Genomic DNA, 22,628 nt, shown 5'->3' with positions numbered 1-22,628 from the left:
ATTAAAAATAAGGAGTCATCTTGAATGAGAACGATTTTTTGTTGATTGAAGAGACACAATAATAATACATATGTTGGCGATGCCTCTCTAGACACCCAACATTTCTTAAACACATGGATTATTAAATAAAAATATATATTAAGTACTTGTAAAATGTCCACATCTTTCAAAATGAAGTATTTTACATCATTTTCCATTCTCACATTCTTCTATTTCCTGTCTCTCTTTCACCAGTGTGTTGACCCAAATGCTGACTCATTAATAAATGCTGCCTCTGTGCCTCTGTGTTTCCCAAAGGTTCTGTTGCTATTAATAGCTGGAGAGACTTGACAACTGAAGTGTGTAAAGTGATTGTGTCATATGCTTTTAAATAATTTACTCTTTTGTTTTCATCTTTACATGGACTTGGTTTTGTTTTGAGTTTATTTTGCAGCATTGATTTGATAAGACATTCATTTCAGATCTGCAGGACACTGGGAGCTATATGTGTCCCTGAGAAAGACCACTGTCCACTGGTATTAAAATCCCAGCAGGCACTTGTTGAGTGTTGAGTGTATAAGCGAGAACCCTGACACTCCAGCAACGGTTCATTCACATAAAGATTTAATGATGCACCTCACGCGGGTCCCGGTGTAGTGACGTGCGTCTTAAGGAACTTGCCGCTCGATAACGCAGCGCTGTCATCCAAAGTTGTGCGTGCGAGGCGTCACACTGACCGACTCCAGTCACGGCTCCACGCACGATCAGGCTCCCGGCCCGTGCAGCGGTGATGGAGTGTGCAGGATGTGGAGTGGAGAGGGAGGGGCAGAGTGAGTGGGGGGGCTCCTCTACTGGCTGCTGCTGATGCACCTGCCTTCTCTTCCCTTCACGCGACCCCCAGCCTCCAGCATACTCACTTCGCCTGTCGAGCGTGTGAGAGCGAACGATGAGCTCCTATCTCCCAAAAAGCGAGTCCGCCACTTCTCTGCTCAGGTCGTCGGGGCTCAACCGCAGGTCCGCGCACTCGGATCACGGTCCACACGCGCACCGGGGTCACCGCTCTCAGCATCCCCATCCCACCGGGGCTGGAGGCGGGGAGGAGGCGGGCTGGACGGAGGACTGCGAGCCGAGTGCCCGCAGACCTCTCTGCCGGCCGAGACACGCCGACTCCCGAGGAGATGATCACCAGCGGGTGCAGAAGAGCCACTCTCACCGGCAAGTCAGCCTGCTGGAGGACGGTCCCCCCCAGGAGGATGCGAGGCACAGAGCGAGCCGACATCAGAAAGAGCGCAGCAACTCCACCAGGTCCAAACACCCCCATCCGCAGCACGACTCCCCGAGAGGTGAGCCGCCTCCTGCAGCGCATCACCAGGGCAGGAGGACCTCTTCGACTCCGTCTTACCCGAAGCACACGGACGACGCAGATTTCTTCTTCGAGCCCAGGGAGAGGGTGGTCACCGGCTCGCCCTCCAGCCTCAGCTCGGGCACACCTGCCTCCGGTGCACCTGTCCGGCCCGCGGGGCGCCGCACAGCCAAGAGACTGAGCGGGACCTCGTCTGAATACGACTCCAGTCTCCATCCGATAGTGAAGTCAGTGTTCGGCCAGGTAAGACGCCATGCAGAGGAAATGACACCCTATGAAAACGTGGTGGGAGGATAGAGACTCAAAGCTGCAGAGAAAACAACATTATCATTTAAAACATTTGATTATTTTATAGAAATGCGACAAAAAATATGTCCAATCTTCATATCACTCAGAACTCACCCATGCACTGTTTATTGTGTGGGTTTATTATCGTGTTACACCATGAACAGGGCAAGATTTCAAGCTGTAAATTAAACAAATCACCATCGGCAGCAGTATGAATCAAGAAACCAGAGTCAGAGTCTTTAACTCGAACTGAAACAAACTTTCAGTCACGTTTTAGAAGGAGAAGATGGGCTACCAGTGCATTCACTCCGGTCAAATTCATCTTAATTACATATCTCAATGGGCTTTACAGCCTCAAGCACAATGATCCACAGCCCATCATCTCTGTGAGGAAGGAAAAGCTCCAATAGATAGTGCTTATCAAAGAGAGGAGCCATCACTCATATCCAGCAAGTGGAACCATCACTCGTGCAATTGCAACCAATAAAACAGCTAATTTTATAAAGTCCATAACTGAAAGTAAATATTCAGCAGGAATTAATAAATTATTTTATTAAATTGATCATCATTAATTCCAGCATAAGAGGGGCCAGTCAACTATAAGCATAGATTATATTTAAACACAGTAAATAAGAAAACGTTTGAATCAACTCCATTATTAAAAGAGTAAAACCAGCTTCACAGGTGAGAGGACACATTGAGACACAGTGTGAGTGAACCTGCGGTCGCCTCACCTCAGTGCAGCTGATTAAAAATGGATGTGTGCTGTCAGTCCAAATCTGGAAGCCGGGGGTCGGATGTGGGTGATGGGTTCTGGGGGTGGGGGGGCTAGTCACTTTCTTTGTGGCTGAGGGATCAACTTTCTTTGTAAAGTTCTTTAGTGATGAGAGGTTGTCAACACAACCGCACACACACACACACATGGTCACACAGGTAAGTTCATCCTCACCCTGACACCACATTCAGGTGAGAAGTTCTGATATAATCAGATATTTTTTACTTTGACTGACAGTGTACAGATATAAAGATTGTACCTCCTCTTCCCTGCATCACCTGTTCACCACTAACACATCACTTTTCCACGAGACACCATACCCCCCACCCCCCCTGACCCCCGTCCACACAGATCTCTTACAGCTGCAGAACATCCCGTCTCTCATTTTCCTTTTCTTGTGTCGCTGAAATCCTTCTTTCTGCATTGATGATAAAAAGCTCAAGAGGAGACAATTACCTCCCTGTGCGCTAATGTGTTCCAGAAATAACTCCTCTCAATCCAGGCCAGAGCTTCAATCAGTCTTACGGTTCCGGCGAGGGCAAAAAAAATCTGTGCGCCGCTGTGTTGCTATATAAAGTCTCCACAGCTGCTGACACGTGTGCAGGTCTGTAGTTTGTTGTTTCCATCAAATCTGTGATGGAGCAGTGAGCACGGCATTGTGTTGTTGTGCATTTGGAGGGTTTGGGATGGCTGCTGCAGCTCTGGATGTGTTGAGGTGTAAAGAAACCAGATTATTCATGATAGAAGTTTATAAGCAAAGTGCCTGTGACTATATTTTGGGACAGGATCATCTAGTTATGGAAGTGCAGGCTTGTTTGTGTGTTTTCTGTGACGCCATCACCGTGAAGATCAGTCATGCCCAGCGGCCAATGACTTTGTGAGTGAACAAAAGTTAGTTGTGCTCATCAGTGTTTGTGTGACAGGAAGCCAGAGAGAGACAGAGAGAGAGAGAGATAGAGAGAGAGAGAAAGAGAGAGAGAGAGAGATGGGGGGGAGAGAGAGAGAGAGAGAGTAATGATGCATGTTTGAGAATGAAAAGAAAGAAAATTCAAAGACAGCTCGATTGTCCATGTAACTGCACCTGCTTGGCATCTAACTCAAGCTGTTTCATTGTATTGACCACCCACACACACACGCGTCCTTAATGCTCTTTGAATACATGTGACGCAGGGTGAGATACTGCACACTCCAGAATAACTCACTGGTTTCCTATTTTTTCTTATGTAACATCAAGATCTGCATACTATCCCAACCGAACTCATTCAGTGCACCTAGCTAAAAATAGCACATCAGGACCTGATTATGAGAAACTGGAGGAGGGCTGACATTTTTTTTTCAATTCTATTTATTTAATTATTCCGTTTTTCTATTTTTGCCTCGGTGGAAACATTCACATCTTTCGGCAAACGTGCAACCTGCCAGAACCAATCTGAGATGTGAAAGAGCCGGTCTGCAGCAGGAGGAGACGTGTGTCTCCGAGCTACCAGTTTATAATCCCAGTTTTCATATTCATTAGATGAATCACGATTACCAAAAGGCTGGTGTTGCGTTTCATTATATTTTTCATCACGGTCTACCAAACTCTGCACATTGGAGTGTTTGAGGTTACACCAGAAGCCTTGTTGAAGGACAGAACGTGCCTTCTTTGTCCCTGCAGAAATGGGGTTTCTATTTTTAGAGATTCTCCATTCTCAGATTTGGCGACCTTCAGTGACCTTGTTGTACAAATCCTCGCAGGGAAGCTGGGGTGCGCAGCAGAGACGGGTTATTATCAGACTTCTGTTCTCTGCTGTTGGGAAACTACTATTTAGAGACAAGGTTTTTTTTTGTTGTTGTATTAAGTATAGATTAAAGCAGTGGTTCTCAACCTTTTTTGAGTGACGTAGCCCCTTCGAAGAAAAAATTCTGCCGAGTACCCCCTAACCAGCGCAAAGCATTTTTGGTTGAAAGAAAGATGTAATGTGATTTATTAAGCCTTGTAACTAGACACATTCAAATTTAAAACTCCATCAATGTCCATAACATTGCTCATTTGTAGTGGTCTCTCTTGAACTATTACGAAATAAAAAGATATAAAATAACTAGACTTTTATTATTATCTCATTATAAATAAAGATTTGTGCACCTCAAAATAATTATCAACTTAAAGTGACCTCTTTTGGGATCATAATAAAGATATGTTCTCAAACTGAACTCATGAACTTAATTATAGCTAAACACTTCTTCCCAAAAAATAAATCATTAACTTAGTTTTAAATAAAAGATTAGCTCAAAACATATTTTTTTAATATTCATCATCTTAAAATATCTTCTTTAAGGATCGAAAAGAATACTGACAGGTAGCTTGTTTCCGTTTGTTTTGGGGAGGCTTTTCGCATCATGTCTTGAGAGGACCTGAATTCAGAAAGTTTCCTCTTAAAAAACTCAGGTGGCTTACCAACATGACTTTCATGTTTTGTCTGGAGATACCGCTGAAGATGTGGTGGCTTAATGCCACTGCTGGCTAATCTCTCCCCACAGAAAAAACATAAAGTGAAAATAACCCAATCTATGTTATTGTTAATATTGTTGAAGTGTCTTTCTGTTATTTTATTGTGACATATTTGCTCGCTTTAGGGTCATACAATTTCATTTCCGCTTTTGTATTACATGCTTTTATTTTGAAAGGGTACCGGTAGAGACGCGGACTTATTGTTATGAATCATTAACTTCACAACGGAAAACCTTTCCATTTTAGCGCCCCTCCGGAGAGGCACTAGCTCTCACGGTGTTGTTTAGGGAAGGCTCTCTGCTCTGGTTTCGCCTTCTTAAGAACTTGTCCCTCCGTGTTTCAGCAGCATTGCTGCTGCACTTCAACTCGACTCCATTGTTGAAGTTTTCAAGGCAGGTGATGACAGGTGATGACATGTGGCGTGTGCCAGGTTGGGTCAAACCATCGGTATGGGGGAGACTGTTTTTTTAGGATAATTAAATTGAAAAGCCTACTGAATATAAAATTTAGTTCATGAACTTACACTTATATTTTATTGAATATTTGTTAAATAACAATTTTTCAAGGATTTTTGAATGGATGCTAATTTTAAATATATTTAAAAAAAATCTCAAGTACCCCCTGGAGTACCTTCAAGTACCCCCAGGGGTACGCGTACCCCCATTTGAGAATCACTGGATTAAAGGATATGTGTATTAACCAGCAGAGGGAGCAAGTACTGTTTGTACTAATAGGGTTGAACTCAGACTGTGTGTGTGTGTGTGTTTGTGTGTGTGTGTTTGTGTGTTTGTGTGTGTGTGTGTGTCTGTGTGTGTGTGTGACACAGAGAGAGGGTGGGAGAGAGAGAGAGAGATTTTCTGTGTGTCACATCAGGGAGAAGTGACAGCGCAGGAGAAGAAAGTGAAGGAGGCAAGGATGAAGGACAGAACAGGAAAGGGAGGAAAGAGAGGAGAGGAACTTGTTTTTGTCATTATATAATTCAGACACTTCTCAGCTCCCACCTGACAGGACCGAGGACAATGTGAGGAAAGGTCCTCACACACAGATTAGCCCTTCACTTCCTCCTGCACCTCATCCCTTACACACTCAGCTGCTGACGTTTCCTGTCTCTCTGTCCCTTTTCCCCTTTTTCACTTCCTCTTATCCCTGCTCTCCTGTCGGGGTCACGCTGACCTTGATGACATCTCAGAGGAAATGAAAAGACAGAGGAGGTGACCTGGAGAGGAAGAAAATTATTCTGAAAATAAAGAGGTATAAGGGAGAGAAAAAAGAGAGTGTAGCATCATTGTATTCACCACAGGCATATGCCTCCAGTATGGGGAGAGTATGGCAGGCTATTTTTAGACACACACGGGTATTTTTATATCTCTGCCGGCAAAGGAGGAGGTAGTAAAATGCACTCTTCGGTTAAATCCCCTTTTTTGAGATGGGGATTAGGCAGTGAGATGAAAGAGCGATGCTAAGTGGATGCGTCTGCTTGATGATGCTGAATATTGATGGAGGGAAATCGGTGAGAGACACTGCGAGACGGAGGACAAGGGATAAATGAGTCAGAGAGAAAAATAACAACAGAGGTTTAATTGACTGGAATGAGACTTATATATTTTTTGTACACCCCCCCCCCCATTCTGACGCACTAGCCCTTTGATTAGACTAACAGCTGGAAAAATGGTGCCACGCCAGAATAGTCATTATGAAAGTTACAGATTTCAGCTCCTCTGATGTGAATCTATTAATCGAACGAAGGATTAAACTGTGACGTCTCAGCCCAAGAACAAGAGGATGACGCAAGTGTGCAATTTTATGTTCTTTTCTTTTTCATGTCCTCCGATGACGACAGAGACATACGCACAAAAACTCTTGAGGTCACACTTCTTTTATCACATTCAATCCGTCGTCTTGTCCTCCAGACACTGAGTGGCTTAAATGACTACTTTGAACAAAAATGATTATATTTCTTCCTGTTTTGCTAAAGAAAAGATTTGCAAGGACTATTTCCTTATCTTACAAAAGAACAGGAAGAAAAAGGTTGATGAAGAACCCATGAGAGTCCCTTCTTCTACATCTCTTCTCCATCTCCTAGCTCATTTAACACACTTGACGGCAGTAGATTTGACCTCAAGATCTTAAAGCTTAAAAGCAAAAGCAGTTATTAATATTCTCTCACAAATTTCTTTTGCATGTTTTGCACAAGGAATAATGCTGATGTTACAAATCAGAGCAGCGATTTAGTTTAATGGGTCTTAAACCCAAAAATCTTCTAATAACCAGATAATGTTTTTCTCCTGACATGTCAGCGTGAGAGCAGTTATGTAAATGTGTGAAGTCTAAGTGGAAGAGATGTTGTGGCAGAAAGAGAAGAATAGAGAGATAGCGAGAGGAGAGATGGATCTCCTGCCCGTGCACACTGTGGTCTGACATTATGAGAACTGACGGCTCCTGTGTCTGTCGTCTGATGTGTTCTGAAGTTCACAACGAGCCTCCGGTGAGAGGATGGGTGAATCATCCGCAGAGGAGCACAGAGGAGCCGCGGAGATGCTGAATGGGAGCGAGGTCGGAAACGGCTCCGGCGTGAATGTGTTCATTAAAAATAGCAGAGAATAGACAAGGTCGAACACGGACAGGGAAACTCGGAAGTGCATTTGTGCCACAGTCACCCCCTGAGAGTGAAGGCTTCCGGATTTAAAAAACTGAACCAAAGCGTGGGTAAATCTGGATGTTGTGCTTCTTCACTTTGGAAGTGATTGAATGCATTCAAAGTTTGGTTCTGCTTATTGTTATGACCTTTGAGCTTCACTGTGCACAATGATGCAAAATGCAAAGATCTTTGTAGATCTATGAGCATTATCTCAAGGAGATGTATTTGAACCTACATTAATTATTATTGAAAGCATAGAATATTTATATGTCTCTAACCAACTGGAGGTATGACACAATACAAATACTCCACTGTGAGTCCTTAAAACCGTATTATGGAGAATGACTTCTGTAAGGGGTTTATATTCTATAACATTTTATATTGACCTCTGAATCTTATTAATAAAGAAATAGAACATTGTCTCTGGTAAGAGATTCGGAATTAAGAACTAGGTTATTTTACTCAACTAATTCAGTTATTTTATTTATTACGTATAGTTTAATTTACTGCATGTGTTTGGTTTATTTGAGACTGGCAACCTTTCCAGGGTGCACCCCCGCCTCTCACCCAATGTCAGATATCAGAATATAGAAATAAACTGTTTTTATTTTAAGTACAATACATAAACACTTTTACTGTTTGCCACTGGTTTGTAGAGATGCTACTATTTTGTCTTCAAGGCTGACGATACATTTGTGTGTGTGTGTGTGTGTGTGTGTGTGTGTGTGTGAAAGGCTGAAAGAGAGCATTTACTGCAATTTGCACATCCTCGGTGGTTCAGGATCCTTTGTCATTTCTTGCACATTTTGGCTTTCATCTGTATTCAAGCCCTTCAGCTTACCATGACTTTGTGATGCTTTTATGTCAGGGTGTGCATGTGTGTGCGTGTGTGTGTGTGTGTACATGTATGTGTTTGTGTGTGTGTGTGTGTGTTTGTGTGGGAGAGAGAGAGAGGGAGAAAGGGAGAGGGAGAGAGTGGGGAGAGAAGGGGGAAGTGAAAGCGTGTTATATTTTTAGCTTCACAGCCCCTCATGTGTGTTTAATCGAGTGTGTATGTGTGTGTTTGTGTGTGTGTGTGTGTGTGTGTGTTTGGATTAGTGTCTCCAGCATCTTGCTCAGGGGAAGGTAATGTTGTCCGAACGAGCCTCTTCTGTCACATTCGCATAGATGGTTTAAATGCGTAGGGGAGAGGGTGAAGTAAAAAGAGCAAGGGACCGACAGACGGACCGAACGAGAGAGAGACAGAGCGAGGGTGAGAGAGAGAGAGAGAGGGTAGAGAGGAGGGAGGGAGGGAAGGAGGGAGGAAATACACTGTAGGAGAGAGGATGGAATGAATAGGCAATCTTGCCTTTTCTACTCCTGGCGCTTGCATCTCGCTCTGTTCACATTGCATGCTCCCTTTCCCTCGCATATCTTTTTGTGTTTCTGATCTGTCCTTTTGTGTTTCTGATCTCAGTGCCCCCCCCCCCCCCCCGTACCTCCCAGTGCCCTTGCCTGTGGGTCCTCCCTGCACACGTCCCCGTCCTCTCCCTCCTCACCTCTCTCTCCACCTCCTATGGTACCTCCGCTCCGCTCCCCGCTTTTTCCCAAACGTCCTCTTGTATTAGCCAGTGACCCACTGAACCCTCTCCCCCTCTCGAGTCACTCCTATTCCCATGCATGCCCGGACACATATGCAAACACACATGCATACACGTGCACTCGCGTACAGGCACCCCAACACAGACACAGATAGAGAGAAAACATAAAGCAGGAAGGATCTTTCTTTTTTTGCAATGGGCAACTCTGTAAAGTCGCTCAAAATTTTCACCAAGAAGGTAAGGTCGAGGTTTTTCATTTAGCTGTGCTCTCCTTGAATCCCCTGCATGTTTGTCTCATGGTGTGTCCCCCAACCTGACCCAAGGCTTTTTGACTGGACCTGTACTGGTTGACTGCTTGTGTTCCGACTGGACTGTTTCCCTGTGCCTTGTAATGCAAAGGAGGACAAATGAAGGATATTTCAAGACAAATCTTACGTCTCATGCTTTTATTTAAAGTCATTATTTGCAATAGAGTGTCTTAGTCTTGATTGTTGTCGCGGGACCTTGTTGACCCTCTTTAAAACTCATTCGGCGTGGATCACACTGCTGCGTTAATCCGACATTTGCATCCTATTACGAGTCTTTTTGGATAAACGTCATCTCTGTTCTAATCACTGCGTCGTATCGCTCCCTGGAAAACAGATCTCGGATTGGGTCAGAGAAGTTGCTGCTTGATCTTGACCCGTCGGCTGAGTTGAAAATAAGGGGAATTTAGATCCTGTCGATAAACTTAAGAGTTGACCCGATCGCGCTGTTCTGCGGGATGTGAGTCAATGAATATTATTTTTTGGGGAAAAAACTCAAGGCCTTATAACCTTCGCTCGCACAATGCGCGTCTCACATTCACTGTCCTCATTGTATTCCTGCAAAGACTCTCAGACATTACCAGAGAAAAGACTTCTCTTCATATCAGCATCTGCACGTCCTTGAGGAAGAACACGCAACTGTTGACGCCATCTGTGCATAATATGGATGGTTTGCTGGAGAAGTTCTTGCTTGACTACAGCCCTTTTTGGGGGGTGGGGGGTGGGCTGTTATACAACTGCAAGCGCGTTTGCTTCGTAGCACTTTTTCCCGAAGACATCCCTGCTCCATGCCTCACTTGGTCAGATTACCCGGTGGGCATCCATTCCTGTGGTGGGGGACTTTAGGAACGCATGAAGAGGTGGCCTGGCAACAGATGGAGAGTGAAGGTCATTTGTAGAGCATGCTAATACGAAGTGCGACTGCCCGAAGTACAAATATGCATAATTATTTTATTTTATTCTGTATGCCTGCAAATGTCTCGTTCGCTTTGCTGCGACATCCATCTGGAGACGGGCACGAGCTCACGTCTGAGAGATTTGAAGCAGCAGCAGAAATGGCCTCTGGGTAATTCGCTGTGACACGAGTCGACTTCACGTGCTGAGTTGGACGTCGATAGTTGAAGACCTAACATGCAGTTGAGTGTTTCATAAAGCGACAAGAGATGCTACTGTTTAAATGCGGTTCATATCTGCTTGGGAAAAAAATTGGTGGAAATATTTGCAGAGCACATTTTGTTATAGGGTCTAGTTTAGCATTCTGCATTTAGCCTGATTGAAACTGCTTCTCTAATTCAGATATCAGTCAGGTTGGATGATTGGACTTCATCCGGCAGCAGACGCATGTTTTTATAATTGGGTGGATTCCTGTGAGAACAACTTCTGCCCCCCAGTTGACGGCCTAATTGGTGATTATATTTAAACGGCTGACTAAACCTCAACGTCATCTTCTATCCAGACCACATGATGATATTGTGCATAAAGTCTCCTCCAAATAAGCCTCACTGGAGCTACTGTGGTGAGAGAATATTATTGTAGGATTTAGAGCAGAAGATGGAACAATACAAAGATTAGTCTATCAGCTATAAATGGCAATTATTCTTTACAGTAGAACACGGCAGGTAAAGACTGGAACAAGCTGATTCAAGAGCAGTTGCATGAAAACAGGCGGTGGATTGTTGCTATAGAGGCTTGGCGCTGTTCTGTTCTGATACCGAGTCCCTTTTCCTCTAGCTGAGGTGCTGACTGAGGTGCTTTCCTCCATCTTGACAGACCTGACTACACCTCTGCATGACTGACAGACCCTCGTGCTTTAGAACCCCCCACCCCCCTCCATCCCACCTCCCATGTTCGCTCCATGCAACCACACGCTGAGTCACGGTCTCTACCCCTGTCTCTGCCCCTGCTCCCATGTCTGGCCCCCCTGCCCCGGATGCTGCTCCAGGACCAGAAGAAGAACTACAAAGCAGTGCAGTCCTGTGAGGAGGGGGGCTCCGGGGGGGCATATCTAGAGCCGCTAATTGCCCTGGCCCAGAACGGAGCCAACATGCACAACGTGCTGGGGCCCGCGTGCATCTTTCTACGCAAGGGCTTCGCTGAGAACCGGCAGGCTGTACGTAAGTCCAGAAAATATCATGTGCATGCATGCCAGGAGAGATTAGCACACACTGCAGTGCACACACAGTAACTGGAACCCACCATGAATGTGCGTGGTAATCACCTCTCACTGTAATGTCAGCACTAGGAGCATGTAAGTCAGCGTGGTGCAACTGAGAAGATGGTATTGTGACAACGTGACACTTAAAGTGTGTGTGTGTGTGTGTGTGTGTGTGTGTGTGTGTGTGTGTGTGTGTGTGTGTGTTTGTGCCTCAGAGGATTATTAAATCATGATAACAGCGGTGGCAGATATGATTTTGACCTGGAGATCACTTCCTGCTGTGATGACACATGTCTTGTTATTGAAGAAAACAGGGATGTTGAACCTTTCCGTGTTCTCTACTGCGTGTTTACTGACTCTTCTAAAGACCTCAGATGGTTGTTGGTGTTGGTATTGAGTCATTTTAGTGGAATGGAGCAGCAGATAAAGAAGACATGAAAGAACTAGTGCATTTGTTGGGTTTTTCCATCATCTCTGCAAATCCATGCAAGCAGCAAACTTGAAAAAAACCACAACTTCACAACGAATACAGCAAATGTGTCGGATCCCTTTCTTCTCTTAAAAATCCTATATTATTAAATATCTTCTTTCTGCTATTGTTTACTTTAAATCCTTAACTTAACTTTGCTTTACTATTTGCCAAAGTATCTCAGAGTGCCAAGAATCTATGTTTCATATATCCGAACCCTTCAGCAGGAGGTGTCAAAGCTCTTCCTCTCCGGCTGGAGGGAGACCTGCAGACTCTTGGCACCGTGGAACATACTAGTAGTTGCCTATTTATTAAATGTACACCGTCATGTTGTGTGAGGAATGATGCAGTTTCTGTTTCCTGACTCTGCGCTGTGATCCTTCACAGGACCGAGAGCTGAGGCCAGAAGAAATGGATGGTACGTTACATCTCAGGGCCGTAAAGAATTCCAAATTAATAATCTAAATCCTCAGATCATTTGCACTTTCATCTCACACTCACACCGGATTTCTCCGCCTCTCAGAGTTGCGCGAGGCTTTCAGGGAGTTCGACAAAGACAAAGACGGCTTCATCGGCTGCAAAGACCTGGGGAACTGCATGAGGACTATGGGCTACATGCCGACAGAGATGGAGCTGATCGAGCTGAGTCAGCAGATCAACATGAACCGTGAGTGACACCGTGAATTATTTCCTCTCTTAGAGCCAAGTCAAACACAGAGCTTCAGCCGGAGCGTGAATGAAATACGCTTTGTCCCTTTGTCCCTCTCGACTTCCTCCTCTCCCTCTGTCTCCCAGTGGGAGGACATGTTGACTTTGAGGACTTCGTTGAACTCATGGGGCCCAAACTTCTGGCTGAGACCGCGGACATGATCGGGGTGAAAGAGCTGAGGGATGCGTTTAAGGAGGTGAGGAAAGTCAGGAGGAAAAAAGGTCACAGAAGCTATATATAACCCAGAGAATTTCCCAATGGGTTTAAATCTTTAGGATGTTCACTCATATTTTAGAGGATTTTGATAAATGCTTCTCTTATTTGTCTTTTTTCTCTTCATTTCAGTTTGACACAAATGGCGATGGCCAGATCAGCACGGCAGAACTTAGAGAGGCAATGAAGAAACTTCTTGGACAACAGGTACAGAACTACTGGGAGAGTCTCATTTCTCCATTCAATATTTAAACGTGAGCTTGCACCATATAAAGTGGATCCCCTCACAATGTGCGTTCTCCAGGTCGGACACAGAGATCTGGAGGACATCCTACGAGACATAGATCTGAACGGAGATGGACACGTGGACTTTGAAGGTGAAGGAAAACATCCGCCATCGTTTGCAAACCACACGTTACTCCTCCTTCCTGTAGTAGATCTAAACAGGCACCCACGTTTCAAATCCCAGCATGTGTGTCGAGCTGAAATCCCAACACCCCCGCTGATGGCGAGGTGTGGGGATGAAGGCAGTAGGTCTGTCAGATTATCTCCATACCAAGGGATTATGCCACCTCGTAGATTACACACAGAGAAACAGATGCATGCAGGCTGTCAGGGATAAAAATATCAGGGGATGCTGCTGCTCAGAAAGCTGCAAACTGCTTAGAGGGTAGATTTCGAGAAAAAAAAACAAAAAACATAAAACGCTGTCTGTGACTTTTAGGTGCAAACCCTGATTCATATTTAAAAATAGTTCAAACCAACGGAGAAAGCCGAATTGAAACCACTTCCAGTCATTCATGAGAAAAACTAAACATGATCAGTATTAATGAACTATGACGTACAATTTTACAGGTGATTGACAGGCCCCTTTTAAAACTGTCCTTCTCTTTAATTGACAGAGTTCGTGCGGATGATGTCTCGGTGAGTTTGCCGCGGATCGAGAACCGAGAGACGTTCAAAAACCAGAACGTGGGGGAGACGCTGACGGATCTTAAACTTCTGAAACTGGCGATGAACACGAGATCAAATACATATCAACCCCCCCCCCCCCCCCCCCCCCTCCCCCCGGCCTGAAACTGCCACACTGGAGCACAGAGGCTGACCACTGTTGCCAGGAGCCACACTGTTGATGGCGATATGCTGCTGCTGTTTCTTATCGAGCATCAACACAGTCAACAGCTGCATTTCTAACTTTATATATATATATATAAACAAATAGAAGAAGAAGAAGAAGAAGCCTATTTTCCTTTAGTGACGACATTTTTAACGATGATGTTGTTTCTGACCCCGATGGGCAACGTGACGTTTGTGTCATTTTGCTCAGACACTCTTTGTAACGGTAGCATTTAAGAGGAACGCATTTGCACCAACGACCCAATGCCAGCAATCCACACACACAACACATTCCTTTATAATGCCGAGAAGCACAAATACAATTATAGCAATATGGGGAATATTCCATGTGATCCTGTCTGAAGCTGTGCGTTTGTGTTTTGTGCATACTGTTTCTCTCTCTGCACCCTAAACTGTAGAGTTATTATCTCCCTCATTAAATCTTAAAAAAAGTAAATGAATAATATATAATTTAATATATATATATAAGCTTATTTCCCTTTAGTAAAGGCATTTCTATAATTCCGATGTGGGTAATGTGATGTTTGAGACGGTTGTTGAACCCTGGTTAGGGCGAGCCAATGTTTTGTAGTTATGTGTAATGTAGCACTGACGCAGTTCATCCTGCGCATCTTACTGTGATATATATATGTAACCTTCAGTGTGCATAAGGTGAACAGATTCTTTACGACTGCAACATTTCCTGACTACTGTGAAGGACCTTTTTAAAATTCAAGTATACTTTCCTAATTCTGAATATTACTTTGCTTGAATACTCAGAATATAAAAAAAACCCGTCTCTACCTAACTCACAGCGGTAGATTATCAACAGAGACTTAAAGCTACAGCGGAAACATGGAGGTTATTGTTGCTTTAATTATTATCAGAGAACAACCTTGTTTTGGGGATATTAGGAATCTACTGGTTCTGAAGTGGTTTTCACTTTGGTGCAGCATTTTCACTTTTAACTTTTGATACCTCAAATTCAATCGAAACCATCAACCTCAGCCATCAGCTGCCCCTACAGCACAATCTCTACTTCCATTTCCTTGTACCCCCCCACCCCCCCCCCCCCACCCCACCACCACCTGCATTACCAATATTCTAAGCCACATTAGCTTCTTTATGACAAAAAAAGCCAAAGAAAGTTTCTAAAGATGTTATTTGAGCCTCATGCAGTGAATTAAGATTATGCTCTATGTTCTAGAAATATGATTCATTGGATCTTGTTTTTAAAATGGTTGTTTTTTCGAAATGCCCTTTGGTTCCTGGGGCAGAGAAATTCTCACTGACTGTTCCTGACTGGGCATGGGTATATATGCATGTTCTAACGCTAAGATATTCTTCTCAAGGGAAATCTGACTTTGTGATTTTACTTGTCTTAACTCTGTGAAACTATGCATGCTAGAAAACAACAGCAATTTGTAGCATAAATAAAGATAATATAAATAAAGATTTTTATTGGACAGACTGATGTGGGTTTCTTCTTTTGACTATTCGGGGCTCAGCTAATATTTGTGAAAATATTAACAACAAAATGTACAATAACAGCAACAATAATACAACTTTCTATAGATACACCATGCTTTACATGTACATGGGAATCCTTTTTTATTAACAGACTTTAACAACAAGCAACATCTGTTAAATCCATATCTGTTTCCATAAAACAGCTGGGGTCTTTTAAATATTGCAGTATTATGCATTCCAAACATATACTGGTGATGTGATGGTTATTTCCCAGTCTTTGGTTGTTGGGGTTGAGAGTGTGGTGGGTGCTCTACATTTACAGTGTGTATGTGTTACAGTATACAGTACACGTAGTTGTCAACATCTTGATAGCTCCCTGGTGGCCAACACACTCCATCACACACAAGTCTCCATTGAAGCTTGAAAGTTTGCTCCTCCTTCTGTTCTCTCTGTTCCTTATCCTGCAGCACCATCATCAGGAGGAGCTCATTGATCTGGATATATACATATATATATTATAGACTATAGGTATTGGATATCAAATGGTGATGGGATTGTGGGACTAACTGCTGCAGGAACTTGAGCTGTGGAAGACTTGTGTTCGCTCTGTTTTCCTGCTGTTTGAAGCTGATAACAATCAAACCCAGAGTGTGAGGGATCCCTGAGCTTCAGTCAGGACATGAGGCCAGATGGAGAAACGCGTGAGACCGTCTGTCGCTTCAATCCTCCCCCGATCAGCACTGACGCTTAGTGCGTTAAATCCGGAGCCTGGTCAGAGCTGCTTCACTTGGAGAAGTTGTGCTAATATGCAGCTAAAGATCTGTGACTAGATAACAGTGGGTCAACTGAACTCTTTCTATCACTCTGGGAACCTTTAAGTGTTTACCATCTTTATCGTTTTGTTTTATTGTTTATATTACAGCAGCAAGAGTCAAAAATAATTATCTGTAATAAGTAACATGCAATACTTGAATGAAAGAATAATAATACTTAAATGTAAGTAAATATAAATAACATAGAACAATATGAATGGAATAAAAAGGAATATATAAACGGTGTAAAAGCAAGAAAACTATGTGCAGTGTGACAATATGTCAAATAAATTACACTAACACACTAAAGCGCAGCAAACTTATTAATATAAAAATGACCATTAATGAGACACATTTAAGATGTAACTATATATTTGTACTTTTATTTGTTTTGCAAAAAGATAATAATGTTTCCCTCGATATTAACTCATACGAAATTGTTATCTATATATATTTTTGGCCGTATTGCCCAACCCAAGTTTGACACATTTGAGTTTATTTAAATCTAGAAGTATAGTAAATTGTTTACTTAATTATTACAATACAAGAGATAAACACTGACTGATAATACAGTGTTATTTTAACTACACAGCTCACAATCGACTCCCTCATTATAACTGACTCTCTGCACTCAGCCACTTTGTGTCCGACAGCTCAAATAGAACTAAGAGAACTGCTGTCACTTTACAATTGTGACCAACAGTCATTGCCTCAATGTTGAAACGCCAAAAATAACTCTTACTCATGCTGTCAGGAAATGAGGCAATTTCACTTTAAAGAAATTCAGCATTTCACCCTCTGACAGGGGCACTCACAACCAATGTATCAGTTTTAAACCGTAGACCAAGATCATAAAACATATGAGTAACATATAAATATAATAACAAAAATATAGAAACATATGGCGAACATCTGGGATTATTAAGATTTTACTCTTCTCTCATGTTGATATTTAGTTTCTTTGTCCCTCACAGACGATGATCCTCCCCTGATGTCCCCGTCTGCTTCGGACACAGAGGCGTCCTGCAGCCCAGGGGACTCCACCTAAAGCTGATGCCTCCAGGGTTGTGTGCGTTGTGGTCGTGTCGCCTCTTGTGGTTGTGTTGCCTCTTGTTGTTAGCATGACTCTGTTTCCTGCTGACAATCTGCTGTGTCTCAGTATCTCCATCACTGTGTGGTTGGGCCTCCTCTTCGTCCTCATGATCGTGCCCTCTGTCCTCGGAGTCTCCTTCGGAATGCGCAGACTCTACATGAGGACACTTCTCAGGATCTTTGAGGTGAGCTTGGTGACCTTTGACCTTTTGCATTCACCTGTTATTGAACCGGGGTCTTTGGTGAAATTAAAATGTTATTTTATTGAGCTATTTTTTTAGTGTACGACATTTTGAGACAAATATCTTACACTATCTCTAAAGCACTATAGCAATTATGGACCGTAGAGTTATTAGTAAATTTGAAACACTAAAACTGTGGTAATCCTATTTGATAAACACATGCATTCTTTGTTGGATGGGTCCCCGGGTCCCAGCTCAGACAGATTGTCAGACTCATGGGATATGTTGGTCCTCTCCCTCAGGGATGTAGGTTTTAGCACAGGCCTCTGGGACAAACAAGCTTTCAGCAACGGGACGCCAATTGAGATGGTGTACATACATCAGGGAGCTAAGACTCCTGGGACGAAGTTAGATTAATTTTGGGGCATTTTGCAAGATGTTTTCCTCCTTCCCTGGAGGTTGTGGGACAGTCGAGGCAGCTGTTCTAATCCAGTTGTGGCACCTTTAGAATTGGGCTCAGAATGAGTCGCTGTTTGATTCCCTGTAGCAGCTCAGTGGCCGTCTCTGGTCTGGTGTGGTTGTTTTATTTAGCGTACACATCGAGCGAGGGTTCTTTTCTCCATGTCCAGGTGGCACAGCCATCTGATGCATCCAAACTGTGACCTATTTACGCTTGAGTAAATCAATCAAAGGGTGGAGGACTGAATTTGTCGAGTGTGTCTGTAAGTGTTCAGCAGCATGTCGTCTCAACCTTCTCTTCTCCGGAGCCGTAGACTCCAAGAATCATTTTGCCCCTTGGATCATATCATAGATAATGTTAAACAATTGTATTACAACTATAGGGGGATCAATTGGCAACATTTTTATAAACTATTCAGGAGTACGTTTTATTAATAGTATTTCATCACCTAAGAATCGTTGTATTTTTTTGTTTATTACCTCTAACGCTACTTCATATTTGCTGGTCAGTATATTTATGTCTGTGTGTAAGTCAGCCTCAGTTTTTACTCTTATCCTGCTGGACAACACACATCAGTGTAAACATAGAAAATACAAACCTGAATTGATCTAATTCGCTAATCTAGTTATCTTATTGTGTTTTCTCTTGAATTAGTGGGCGACAATACGAATGGAGATTGAAGCGAAGAAAAATAATCAGGAACTCTATAAACCATATAGCAAAGGTATACAAATAATATTTTCAAATTTCTTTCATGAATATTTTGTTTTTTTTTCTCCATTATCTCAAATGTGTGTTGTTTTTTTTTTCTTCCCACACTTATTGTAGATATCATAGCCAAAGAACCTCTATCCTCTTTGCAGCAGGACATCCAGGAGCTTCGTGGATGTCTTCGCTCAGAGGCGGAGTTCGAAATGTCGGACATCTTCTACTTCTGCCGGAGAGGCATGGAGAGCATCGTGGACGACGAGGTGACCAAGCGCTTTTCAGCCCAGGAACTGGAAAGCTGGAACCTACTGACCCGAAGCAGCTACAACTTCCGTCACATAAGTCTGAGGCTCACAGTCCTGTGGGGCTTGGGGCTCCTCGTCCGCTACGGGGTCCTGCTGCCTCTCAGGTCAGAGCAACACACATTCATCTCGTGGTCAAATGGCTGACTGGGCAAACAACTGCTTCACTATCCTCTTTCCTGCAGGGTTACTCTGGCAGTCACTGGCATTAGTTTGCTCCTAGTCCTGACAACCTTGGTGGCGGTTTTACCAAATACAGAGTAAGTTTTGTATAGTTCCTATAATTGTTCAAATTATACGTGAGACATCATGTAATCAGTGAATCATAGGTTTAAAACATAGACTGTATGTAAAGATGGACGAAACAGGTTCCAATCCTCAGACGTTTAGTTTGGTCCATGTGCCAGTAACTAACATTAAGAAGGGGGTTGGTTATGAACTATTCTCCAGCCAGCCACCCGGCAGCGGTCCAGAAGTTTGAATCAGTTATACAGAAACTGCAGTGAGTGTTGTTGCATTAATCTCCGTGTCTTCAGTTTAAGGTTTTACCTGAGTGAGAAGATTCAGATGATGTGTTACCGCATCTGTGTCAGATCTCTCACAGCGATCATCACCTATCACAACAGGTACACACAACCTTTAGCATTTCAGCTATTGTTTATACACACACTGTGATAGTTTTTACTTTTAGATATCTGTGGTTTCGCTCTTGGATGTAAGTTGAGTGTCTGTGTGTAAAATAAACTTGTTTGATCGCAGCGGGAACAAACCTCAGAATGGGGGCATCTGTGTGGCCAATCATACAACACCCATCGATGTCATCATCTTGGCCAATGATGGCTGCTACTCTCTGGTAGAAACGCGACTTAACGATTATGAAATGATCCTGTTACGCTTTCACGAGTCGTGCTGACCTAGTCTTTGACTTGTGTCTCAGATTGGCCAGGCTCACAGAGGGTTGCTGGGAATGATACAAAGAGCCATGGGCAGATCTTCCCATCACATCTGGTTTGACAGAGCAGCAGTCAAAGACAGACACCTAGTGGCCAAAAGGTAACACTGCATCATCACCAACCCTAACCCAATACAATATGAAGTCGTTACTGTCTCTATGACCACTGTATTATTAGTTAGGAGGCCTTTATCACCAAGAAAAACATTAATATTTCAGATTTTAAACAATATAGCTGTCATCAGCAGTCATTATTCACAGATTTGGCTCTCGTAACATTTGAATTCATGGAAATTATTTGGTTTGAATCATTCTTATGACACTTTATCCATCAATCTTGATCTATCGATTAGAAATAATTCCCAGAATTTGATTGAATATTTTGGTGAATGTATCGTCTGTCATTTCAGGCTTGGTGATCACGTTGCTGATAAAACCAAACAGCCCATCCTCATGTTCCCCGAGGGTGTGTATCATAACGCTGTAGAGTTCCAGCAACTGATGATGACGATACTTGTAAATACATGAAGTTTGTTGTTCAGTGTACGAGCTCATGGTGTCATCCGCAGGTACTTGCATCAATAACACGTCGGTGATGATGTTCAAAAAGGGGAGCTTTGAAATTGACTGCACAGTTTATCCAGTCGCCATCAAGGTAGGAACTTTATATTTGTTTCTGCTTTCTTCTGATGCTGCCTGTACGAAGCCTTGATTCGACTGTTTTATCTTGTCCAAGTACGACCCTCGGTTTGGTGACGCTTTCTGGAACAGCAGTAAGTTTGGCCTGGTGACTTATCTGCTGAGGATGATGAGCAGCTGGGCCATCGTCTGCAGTGTTTGGTATCTACCACCTATGAACAGACAGGTGAAACTACGTCACAACAGAACAACTCATACTCCTTTAGAAAAACTGTTGCGCTACCTCTACCTACTGAACAACTTCCTTTTTACTGTCCCTGTGCAGGAAGGAGAGGACGCAGTGCAGTTTGCAAACCGAGTTAAAGCCGCTATAGCTGCACAAGGAGGCTTAGTGGATCTAATTTGGTGAGTCATTGTTTCATATCAATGTCATGATATACATCAGCCACACTAGATGTGGTAATGGCTGTAAAAAGACGGGGGTGAGGGTCCAAATGGAATAAGAGCAGATTAACAGCAGGGACAGAAACAGTGAGGTACTATGCTCCTGAAGCTGAATTACAGTCTTGGTCAGACACTGTGTCTGAGTCTGTTACTGAGCCTGTGTGTGTGTGTGTGTGTGTGTGTGTGTGTGTGTCTTCCTCTTCCTCTCTCTGCTCTCTGCTCTCAGGGACGGTGGCCTGAAACGAGCCAAAGTGAAAGACGCTTATAAAGAAGAGCAACAGAAGCTGTACAGCAAAGTTCTTGTTGGCGAGCAGGACCAGAAGAACCAGGACGGTGACAAACGTTTCGAGGATGAAAATCCTGAAGAGGAAAGAAATGACCAAGATTTAAGAAAGGGACAATGATGCCACAATGTTTACTTTTATTTTGAAATGGTAAATGTGATTTACCAAAATAAGAATTTATTTTCTGTCAATTTTTACCAGGCCAAAGAAAAGCATTTAAGTGTATGGTTTGTTTTTGACATTTATCTTTTTATTATATTTATATTTATACATATTTATTTCTTGATTGATTCGTATGTTGTTTATTTTATGTTGTGACCATAGACGCATCTCCACTTACTCCCACTATCCAGAAATAAAGCCAAAAATATCCTGGAGCTGCGGTGGCGAAGTCCCGCAGATACACATGCCTGACCAATCACAAGTCAGTCTCAGCTGTCAATCATGTTTCCCCTGTTTTCTTTAGCATCAAATAACTAAAAGTCCAAGCAGGTGCACACACACACACAGACACACACAAACACAAAAGTACTACGGTCGTTACATCAAAGTCAGTCAGACACTGGCAGTGCCAACACGTGCGTCCCGTTTCTAATTGGCTCCAGGCTCTACATGTGTCTGCAGCTCTAATCTTTGCTGGGCATTGTAAGAGAGATCAGACACTTTCAGACCTTGTGTTTAATGTCATCCATGAATTTCAGTCAGTTGGTCTCAGGTTGTTAGATTTGTCTTTGTTTAGCCGCCTTGTGGTTTATATTTATAGAAACAAACCTGATCAGACGTGGTGTTAACTTTGTTTCCTTTTTTTAAACAGCAGGAGTCAGTGTGCTGACATGAACCCTCCTGATTCTAATAACATGAGAACATTTCTTCCAAATGGATCGAGAGACTGACGCAGAACTAAATAACTGTTTGAAATCTCCCGCACCCACTCAGGCCCACTCAGGCCTGTGGAGATCATTAGCACTTATGTGCATTGAGCAGGAAGGACATCAACTCTTGAGAGTCCATTAATGGACTGAAATAGACAAAGCAAAGAAACATACCCAGAGTATTTCAGAGCCTTCAATCTGTCTCATCTGCAGATGGAGGAGAATCTGTGCAGAAAGTGGCAGCGCAGCCTGATAAATAATCAAACTGGAGCAGCGGGTGAAACTGAATCCGAACCCGTCTGAACCCTATCAGCTGTCACAGGCCTGTCA

General features: G+C 43.2%; 2 protein-coding genes across 4 annotated transcripts; both read left to right on the top strand.

The window, feature by feature from the left end:
- Positions 1-221: 221 nt before the first annotated feature.
- On the top strand, positions 222-14,021 carry cabp1b (calcium binding protein 1b). 3 transcript variants are annotated; one of them, XM_062412307.1, is made up of 8 exons: positions 223-1,585; positions 11,362-11,529; positions 12,431-12,461; positions 12,567-12,710; positions 12,839-12,948; positions 13,098-13,172; positions 13,270-13,342; positions 13,868-14,021. In XM_062412307.1, the coding sequence occupies exons 1-8, from the start codon at positions 926-928 to the stop codon at positions 13,891-13,893; spliced, it is 1,287 nt and encodes a 428-aa protein (XP_062268291.1). In that variant the 5' UTR covers positions 223-925; the 3' UTR covers positions 13,894-14,021. The 3 variants fall into 3 exon arrangements, with proteins under 3 accessions (XP_062268292.1, XP_062268291.1, XP_062268293.1); XM_062412309.1 differs by lacking the exon at positions 223-1,585 and adding an exon at positions 8,843-9,351; XM_062412308.1 differs by lacking the exon at positions 11,362-11,529 and having other exon boundaries at positions 222-1,585.
- A 3,320-nt stretch (positions 14,022-17,341) lies between these two features.
- On the top strand, positions 17,342-21,546 carry LOC133974663 (glycerol-3-phosphate acyltransferase 4-like). The gene is made up of 12 exons (XM_062412306.1): positions 17,342-17,640; positions 18,752-18,821; positions 18,926-19,214; positions 19,293-19,367; positions 19,644-19,733; positions 19,867-19,960; positions 20,045-20,160; positions 20,470-20,525; positions 20,629-20,714; positions 20,796-20,924; positions 21,024-21,103; positions 21,369-21,546. Exons 1-12 carry the CDS (start codon positions 17,485-17,487, stop codon positions 21,544-21,546), a joined length of 1,419 nt encoding a protein of 472 aa, XP_062268290.1. The 5' UTR covers positions 17,342-17,484.
- The last annotated feature ends 1,082 nt before the right edge of the window (positions 21,547-22,628 follow it).

This window comes from Platichthys flesus, chromosome 19, assembly GCF_949316205.1.
Source record: "Platichthys flesus chromosome 19, fPlaFle2.1, whole genome shotgun sequence".
NCBI lineage: Eukaryota > Metazoa > Chordata > Actinopteri > Pleuronectiformes > Pleuronectidae > Platichthys > Platichthys flesus.
This window is presented reverse-complemented; position numbering and strand designations above follow the sequence as displayed.